This window comes from Bos indicus x Bos taurus, chromosome 5, assembly GCF_003369695.1.
Source record: "Bos indicus x Bos taurus breed Angus x Brahman F1 hybrid chromosome 5, Bos_hybrid_MaternalHap_v2.0, whole genome shotgun sequence".
Taxonomy (NCBI): Eukaryota; Metazoa; Chordata; class Mammalia; order Artiodactyla; family Bovidae; genus Bos; species Bos indicus x Bos taurus.
Window position 1 is genome coordinate 63,951,087 of NC_040080.1, and position 9,152 is coordinate 63,960,238.

General features: G+C 47.7%; 1 protein-coding gene and 1 long non-coding RNA gene across 6 annotated transcripts; one reads left to right on the plus strand and one right to left on the minus strand.

The window, feature by feature from the left end:
• Positions 1 to 108: 108 nt before the first annotated feature.
• On the plus strand, positions 109 to 1,175 carry LOC113893740 (glycine cleavage system H protein, mitochondrial-like). Its single transcript, XM_027543609.1, has one exon. It carries the CDS (start codon positions 178 to 180, stop codon positions 754 to 756), a length of 579 nt encoding a protein of 192 aa, XP_027399410.1. The 5' UTR covers positions 109 to 177; the 3' UTR covers positions 757 to 1,175.
• A 3,288-nt stretch (positions 1,176 to 4,463) lies between these two features.
• Positions 4,464 to 8,673, minus strand: LOC113892861. Of its 5 annotated transcripts, none has more exons than XR_003511150.1 (3): positions 8,537 to 8,673; positions 6,591 to 6,853; positions 4,464 to 4,556 (listed from the first exon to the last, which is right to left on the minus strand). It is a non-coding gene; the product is annotated as an uncharacterized LOC113892861 (long non-coding RNA). The 5 variants fall into 5 exon arrangements; XR_003511149.1 differs by having other exon boundaries at positions 8,484 to 8,673; XR_003511147.1 differs by lacking the exon at positions 8,537 to 8,673 and adding an exon at positions 7,492 to 8,448.
• Between the last annotated feature and the right edge of the window lie 479 nt (positions 8,674 to 9,152).

The following is a 9,152-nucleotide window of genomic DNA, read 5'->3' on the forward strand; positions in this document are numbered from 1 at the left end:
GACTGGTTGGATCTCCTTGCAGTCCAAGGGACTCTCAATCATCTTTTCCAACACCACAGTTCAAAACCATCAGTCCTTCAATGCTCAGCTTTCTTTATGGTCCAACTCTCACGTCCTTATATGACTATTGGAAAAACCATAGCTTTGATCTGATAGTGGTGGGAAGGAATACTAGAGATGATGGAGTCCAGGGAGTTAATAAAAAATTCAGAGGCTCTAGGTGCCGCGCGGAGACCCTCTGCACCCGTGGGAACATGGCGCTGCCCGCGGTGCGGAGCGTGCCGGCGGCGGTCGGCACCCAGCGCGCCCTGCTCGTCGCGGCCCTGGGCACTGCGAGCGGGTGCCGTCCGGGAGCTGCGCACCCGCCCTGCTCTGCTGTCGGTGCGGAAATTCACAGAAAAACACGAATGGGTAACAACAGAAAATGGTGTTGGAACAGTGGAAATCAGCAATTTTGCACAGGAAGCTTTGGGAGATGTTGTTTACTGTAGTCTGCCTGAAGTTGGGACAAAGTTGAACAAACAAGAGGAGTTTGGTGCTTTGGAAAGCGTGAAAGCTGCTAGTGAACTCTATTCTCCTCTATCAGGAGAAGTAACTGAAATTAATAAAGCTCTAGCAGAAAATCCAGGACTTGTCAACAAGTCTTGCTATGAAGATGGTTGGCTGATCAAGATGACATTCAGTAACCCTTCAGAACTAGATGAACTAATGAGTGAAGCAGCATATGAGAAATACATAAAATATACTGAGGAGTGAAAATGGAACCCCTAAATAAACTACTTTGAAACAACTTAATCTAGCATAGTTGTCTTAAATTAGTGGTGGGTAGATATTTAAAAAGCAACTTTTAGCAAAAGAAACTACTTGTAACAATGTTTCCTGAAGAAAATACCCTTTAACTTTCTAATGACTTCAGATAAACACTGAGCATCTTTTCCACAGCATCCTGTGATTTTTAGGCTAGGCTCCAATTCCTGAAATTATCTCTGGTAAAACTAATTACAAAAATTATGTAAGTCAAGGATAACATGGTTATCTTAAACCTTATATGACATTGTAACTTGCTTACAGCTATCCTTGGATTTGGGTCAAAATTATCTTACCACTAGAAATAACTGCCAGTGGAGAAAAGTTTGTTAGTTGTATAGTATCCAATGAAGAATATTACTATCTTAATTTTGCAATATACTGCATTTGCTGGTGCTATTTTTATACAGTGAAGCAACAGCCTTGCAGAAGAATAAAAAATTTAATAATAAAATTTTTTTAAAAATTCAGAGAAGGAGGTAACTGCTGGGGAAGGTTCAAGCTTTCAAAACAGGGATTTTAAAAAAGTGAAAATGAAGCCAAGAAACTGGCAAGAGAAGAAATTTCATTCTCAGAAAGAAAACTCAAGGCCACCTCTGGTGCAACAGTCATCCTCTCAAACACTTCCACCACACACTCCCCTGGCTGACCTAAAGAGGTCAGTATCCACAGTAATACATCTCGTTGCTACTATGTACCCTTGATAGTGTGTGGAGAAAATGGTATTTCTGTGGTTTTCCTCCTCAAAACTCATAAAACTAAGATAAACATTTATTAATAGGTCTCTCAGTTGGGTCGGACTCTTTGCCACGCCATGGACTGTAGCCTGCCAGGCTCCTCTGTCCATGGAATTCTCCAGGCAAGAATACTGGAGTGGGTTGCCATTTCCTTCTCCAGGGGATTTTCCAGACCCAGAGATGGAACCTGGGTCTCCTGCATTGCAGGCAGATTCTTTACCATCTGAGCCACCAGGGAAGCCACTTTAAAAATTCAGATAAAGAGGTAAACTAGGGACTTCTCTTGTGGTCCAGTGGTTATGACTCTCCACTTCCACTGCCAAAGGTGTAGGTTCAGTCCCTGGTGGGGGAACCCATAAGATCCCACAAGCCATGTGTGGTACAGAGAAACAAAGAGGCAACCTACAAAATACCTGATCAATACTCCTCATAGTCATCACAAACAGGGCAACTCTGAGAAACTAACAGCCAAGAGGAGCCTAATAAAATATGGAAACCAAATGTAATATGGTATCATGGATGGGATCCTAAAATAGAAAAAAATTAGGTAAAAACTAAGGAAATCTGAGTGAATGATAGGCTTTAGTTAGTGTTATCAATGCTGGTTCATTAATGGTGGTAAACACACAGTACTAATGTTAAGATCATAACAGTAGAAACTGGATGGGGAGTACAGGACAACTCTGTACTATCTTCTCAATTTTTCTGTAAGTCTAAAACTTTTAAAAAATAATTTATACACCTACACCCCTCAACACACAAACACACTTCATTTTCTACCAGGTCCCAAATTCTCAGCATTCAGAACTTGCTCTTTGGTTTTGAACAAAGGCCAGAGAACAGGGCAACTAATTCCAGAGGATCATTTACTTTTTTTTTTTTTCAATCGCCCACCAGGGATTGAACCCAGATCTGGCAGTAAAAGCAATGAGTGCTAACCACTGGACCTCCAGAGAATTCCCACCACTGACTGTTAAAATATGTAAATGCAGTGTACAGTAATAAAACTGGTTGTCCATAAACACATGAAACCTTATCATCTAAATGAGTTCCGTCACTTCCAGGTACTCAAGAAGCTTTTAGCCTTGTTTTAATAATATGAACACTGCTCAAAACACTTTGAGAATCATCTTCAGAGTCTATAGCACACACTTCAATGAATATTCATTATCTGCAGGTGGATCTGATTTATGCAAATAGCCAAAAAAACTCAGGCCAACGCTGATGAGTAAATGGGGCAGGAAATCTGGATCATAAATGTGTTTCAGAATTTTTTTGGATTTTAAAATGTAATATGGTGCATATGCAATAAATAAGACAGCAATCTCAGTGGGGTCTGGGACAGTACCTCATAAACGAATGTTTCTGCAATGAAAGATGAATATTCACATTGGTATAAATGAAAGTGGCATAAATGAAACTATAAATAACCTTATGTATTAATAAGCTATTTCACTCTCCTCTTTCACTTTCAAGAGGCTCCTTAGTTCCTCTTTGATTTCTGCCATAAGAGTGGTATCATCTGCTTATCTGAGGTTATTGATATTTCTCCCTGTAATCTTGATTCCAGCTTGTGCCTCATTCAGTCCAGCATTTCACATGATGTACTCCACATGTAAATTAAATAAGCAAGATGACAATATACAGCCTTGATAAGCTAGGAGGTCCGCCACAAAGTAAGTTCAAGTCAGATTAGGTTTCGTAGTCAAAAGAGATATGAAAATTTTTGGTTTTCATAACTTTTTTTCATAACTTTCTTAACTTAGGTAAAAGACTGCAGATGGTGACTATCTGATGATGATGCTCCATTCTATCCAGTCACCCAAGCTAGAAGCCTGACAGTTACTCTAAACTCTTCTCTTCCCCCAACCCTTTAGCCAGTCATCAAGTTCTATTCATATTACCCGATGATCTTTTTTTAGTTTTTTTTTTGAAAAATAATTACCTATTTATTTTTGACTTTTCACTATGCTGGGTCTTCACTGCTGTATGGACTTTTCTCCAGTTGCAGTGAACAGGAGATACGCTCTAGTTGCTGTGTGTAGGCTTCTTGCAGTGGCTTCTCTTGTAAAGCACGGCCTCTAGGCACGGGGGCTTCAGTAGTTGTGGCTCCTGGGCTCTTCAACACAGGCTCAATAGTTGCAGCACAAGGTTAGTTGCCCTGCAGCACGTGGATCAGTGATAGAACCCATGGTTCCTGCATTGGCAGGTGGATTCTCTACCTCTGAGCCACTAGGGAAGCCCTGATGACTATCTTTTAAATCTGTCCTTTCCTCTCCATCTCCAGCGTCAGTGATTTAGTCTAGCACCTTGCCATCTCTCTCAGAGCACTTTTGTTTCCTTCAAGTTGGCCTCTCTGCACTTTTAACTTCCATAAAACCTTTTCTCCATACCACTCCTAAATACAGATCTGACCATGTCACTCCCATGTTACAGTCTTTATGGTTCCATGGCATCTCCTGTGATACTTTATGGCCCGTAGTCCTAATATCACCTAAATACAGATGTATAGAAACAAATTTTGGGACTTTCCTGGTGGTCTAGTGGTTAAGAATCCACCTTGCAATACCGGGGACGCAGGTTTGATGCCTGGTTGAGGAACTAAGATCCTACATGCCACAGAGCAGCTTAGCCCATAAGCCACAACTAGAGAGTTCATGCCCCAGAATGAAAGATCCCCTATGATGCAATGAAGATCCCGAGTGCTGCAACCAAGACCCAACACAGCCAAATAAATAAAAACACAAACAAGGCCATCCTCTGTGCTCACAGAGCACCTCATATGCTTATCACTTAAATAAAAGAAACAAATTTTAACTACAACAGTGCCACTCAAAGTTTGTTGTTATTTTTGTTGTTCAGTCGCTCAGTCATATCCAACTCTTTGTGACCCCCATGAACTGCAGCACGCCAGGCTTCCCTGTCCTTCAGCATGTCCTGGAGCTTGTTCAAATTCATGACCATTGAGTCGGTGATGCCATCCAACCATCTTGTCCAAAGTTTGTTACCACTCTGCAATGAAACAATTTCAGAAATAAAGTGTAGGCATTTAGAAACTTCTATAGCAATTTAACAGCAAAATTTTATATTTATTGAATCTAATAAAATGGGGATTTTTAAAAAATAATTCATTGTTAGTGTTTTTTATAGAGTAGTGCACTCTACAATGATTGTAAATTGCTTTAAAAATTGGTCCTGGGCTTACCCGGTGGCTTAGTAGTCAAGAATCCACCTGCCAATGCAGGAGCCATGGGTTTGACGCCTGGTCTGGGAAGATCCCACATGCCGTGGAGCAGCAAGCTGGTGCACCACAACTATTGAACCTGCGCTCCAGAGCCTGTGCTCCGAAACAAGAGAAGCCACTGCAATAAGAAGCCCAAGTACCGCAACTAGAGAGTAGTCTCTGCTCTTCACAACTAGAGAAAAGCGTATGCAGCAATGAAGACCCAGCACAAAATATATAGATAAATAATTTTTTAAAAACTTGTCCTTTACTATAGGTTGAGAAGCTCTGGTCTAGAATATCCTAAATGAAATGGCCTTGTACACCTCCCAGGGCTCCTTTTTAATCTCACCAGCAACCCCCATCCAGCAATAATGAACAATCTCTAATTTCTCCAATGTATCATTCTGTTTCATACTTCCATGTAAATTTAAACTCTGTTTTCTATGACTTGATTCTCCCTTCTTCCTGGAAATCTATTTATACTTCAAAATTCTAGGCTGCATCATCACCTCCTTTGGATGCCTTTCTCAACCAGCCCCTCACAACCCCAAGCAGAAGATATCACCTGCCCCATGCCTCTATCACTGTTTGTAGCCCTATTATTGCACTATATTGTAATTGTTTATGTGTCTACCTCCCCTGTTACCTATGTGGCTCCTTAAACACAGAAATCAGGTTTGTCTTTGAGGGTGAAGCATCTCTGGTGAGATGACTAAATTGAAGGACAACACTTCAACTACAATTCTAACATATTTTTCTGTTACCAGCAAGGACTTCAGACTTTACCTTTAGCACCTGGGTATGAATTAATTTACCAAAATAGCAAACATTAGAAGGCCAAGGAGCCAGACTTGTGAGACTCACTGGCAACTTTAAAAAGGAAGGAGACATGGAAAACAATTGTCACCACTTGAACAATTCTGCCCAGGTTCAGCCCCCTCTGGGTCAATTGCCCTTTTCAAAGCTGTTCAGGCCTAGAAATAGCATCACCAACTCACTCATTTCAGAGGACCCACCAGATACCAGATCAGAAGTCCTAGGCTAGAGGTGCAAACAATTAACTATAATTGAAACATGTACAAAGAGCCTTGAGGGGCTGGGGGCGGTCACTGAGGGATGGGAGGAATTAATTCTGCCTAGAGGAGTTGCAGGAAGGACAGGGACCAGGAAGGTGACATTTGTGCTGCATTTGCCCTGGTGAAAACTTGGGGGACGGTTGTTGGTGACCAGGGCAATCTGCTAGATGCAAATCTACTCGTGCCTAGTAATGACAATCCTTCTGGTTAGCAATTTCCTCACTCCTCTTCCACCCACTTTCTAATCCTTTCCTCTGTTCTTGGAAAATTGCGACAGAGGATAGTTTCCCTTCCTGGAAGAGATCAGTGTAGCATTAAACTAATCCTTGATTAAATGGGACCCGCTGCTCAGCTCTGTGTCCCTCTGAGAACACCGCCCTGGAAGGAGGGGGTAAGCAGGTGAGCCCAGTAGAGAAGCGGGCTTGATCCACCCTGGGGAAAACGGGGCTCAAGGAGAAAAGTGAAAGTGAAGTCCCTCAGTCATGTCCGACTCTTTGTGACCCCATGGACTGTAGCCTGCCAGGCTCCTCCGTCCATGGGATTTTCCAGGCAAGAATACTGGAGTGGGTTGCCATTTCCTTCTCCAGGAGATCTTCTCGACCCAGGGATTGAACCCAGGTCTCCTGCATTGTAGGCAGACGTTTTACCGTCTGAGCCACCAGGGAAGTCCTATATCAAGGAGAAAAAGAGAAGAAATTAATTTTTTTTTTAATTTGATGCACCTCTTTGTCAATCACCCCTCACCTGTCTCTTGTCTTTGTTGTTTTTCCGTAGTTTCTCTTAATCTTGGTCTCTTTCTCTCTCCATTTGCTAAGGGCTGGAAATTCCTTGTTCTCAACGGAAGGGAGGAGGAGGGGAGTTGGAGGTGGTAGGAGTGGGAGGGAAGCGAAGAACAGACATCTCAGCAGCTCCGGCTGCGGGGGAGTCTGGGCCTCTGGCGGGGCTTGACAAGTCAATGGTTTTTAAAATGTACATATTTTTAAATCCACGCAGAGGGGCTCACAAACCTAGAGACACAGACACACAAGTAGATGTAAAGAAACGTATAGATACACAACCTCGGGGTACAGAAGTACAAACTGGGAATAACGTCTTAAATTTGCTTCTGAGCATTTCACAATTTACAGTTTTCATATACACTCTCACTTGAACCTCACGACAACCCTGAGAAACAAAGATACAAACACTCGGGAGTTTCACTCTCAAACACACGTTCGCACCCAAACAGATTTCTTCTGACCCCGAGGGGTATGGGCTGGCCCAGTGTGCGGGGTTTTTCTCCCCTCTTCCCTCTCTGGCCTAGTACCGGCCCCAGGACCAGGTCCCTTCCGCGTTCCCTTTCCTGGGCCGGGACCCAAGGCCGAGCGCCCAGTCGGTTACCGCCCCCTTGCTTCACGCCCTATTCCACCCTCTTCCCTGGCTGGCCCGCGACTCCCCCCAGATCCCCGGGCTCGGCACCGGCCCAAGGGGGACCGGGTGGGAGGGAGGGGGGCGCCTTGAGCAGAGGCTGCGTGGGCGGAGGATGTGCGTCACGGGGAGCGTGGGCAGAGGGAGGGAGGAGGCACGTGGAAACCCGGGGCCAGCCGCTGGCAGCCCAGGCTCTAAAATAACCGGAGAGGGGAATGGGGGAGGGGCGCCCACACACCTAAGGGGGGTCGGGGATGACCCCGGAGGTACCTCGTGTCGCCGCGCCCTCCAGTTGCCGGACGGAGGACTCAGCTCGTTCCTATCACGCCCTACCCCCGTGTTTGTAGCTTTATGGAATGGAGAAGAGAATCTTGGCTACCGAAATTCCCCCCGGTGATGCGATGCACCCCCACCCCTCCTCTCCGGCCCTCCACTAACGGCCGAAAGGTCCCCTCGCCAGGCCGGAATGTAGAACCAGCCCTGGCCCACGCCACCCACTCCAGGCCGCCCCGAGCCACTCAGAAGTGCAGAAGGGTGGGCGGGGCCGAGGTTTTGGACTAGGGGGAACCTTGCTTCTGGCCAGCCAGCTCGCTTCCCGCCGCCTCCCCCCACCCTCCTGCATTTCCTCGGGGCATAGAGCCGCAGGGCCGGGCGCTCAGAGCCCCCGCCTGTCCGCCCTCCCAGCCGTGGGCGGGAGTGTAATGGGAACCAGATGGAGCTGGGAGAAACAAAGGGGGTAGGGAGTGGGTTTCGGAGAGGGGTAGGCTCCTCGAAGGAGCTCCTCCCTCTTATTCCTCGGTAGGGAGCCACGTTGGACATACTCGGCGTGGTGCCCATCTAACTCTGGACTCTTGCGGACCAAGTGCCCTAACAGACGTCCCTAGAAAGGGTATCCTCCCTCTGCCAGGGCTACCACAACAGTTTCCCAGGAACAGGTCCCCATCCTCAACAAATAGGGTGCGAAGAGTAGAGGAAGGCGGGGTACCCCTCCCATGCCTGCCTGACCTAAGCGCTAACAAAACCCGTCGCGACTGTAATCGACGCGCGTCTAAGTGGTAGCTTCTAACAAGCCCCGCCCATTCCTGTTTCCCAAACTTGGACGTGGACTCCAGGCCGGGATGGAAGGGCGCCTGGGTTTCCGAGAACTGCCTCTTCAAACAGCTCCTTTAGGGGCTGGGAAAGAGCGTTTGGAGATGGAAAAGACTCCTGCGGAGCCCCACGCTCACAGACCTGCCTTAAGCGCACTCTCTATGGGAGTCAGACGCACGAAAGGAGACGCGCACCCCGAGTCTCCAACAACTTTTCCCGGCTCACTCCTAACGTTCACAAGTACAGCACCGCGAGGTTCGAGTGTGGGCAGCAGGCGTCCGCAGAGCTGTTTAGACGCGTGTGCCCGTCCTTTGCGCTGCTCGGTGTCTTTGTGTACCTGTGCGTGGTTGTGAAACTCCGCTCTCCTCTCGGAGGGGAAGGGGGAGTGGGAGTAAGAATGTCGCCGGCTGGGCGCTCACGTGGGTACGTGGGCGCGGAGAAGGCCGGCTGTGCATCCGGCGTGGGCGGCACGGAGCGACCTCGCCCCGCCCGCTGGATCCCCAAGCCCGCCTTCCACAGCCCGGCCTCGGTCACCTCAGTCTCCAACTCGGCGCCCCGGGCTGAGTCCCCGCCCCCGCCTCCATCTCCACACTCCTCCCCTCCCCCCAACATCTCCGCCTCTCTCAGTCTCTCCGCCGCGGCGTCTCCCCGGCCCGGCGGAGAGGCCCGGGCGCCCGCCCCCCGCCCCCGGCCTCCGCCCCCGGCTCGGCCCACGCCCTCCGCCCGCCCGGCAGCCAGCGCTGCGCCGGGCCTCGCTCCCCGTGCGTCCTGCGGGGGCGGAGGCGCGGAGAGGCGGCAAGCGCAGCCGGG

What these genes read in the sequence shown, in the direction of transcription:
- LOC113893740 (XM_027543609.1), top strand. Translation starts at nt 178, where the DNA reads ATGATGGAGTCCAGGGAGTTAATAAAAAATTCAGAGGCTCTAGGTGCC.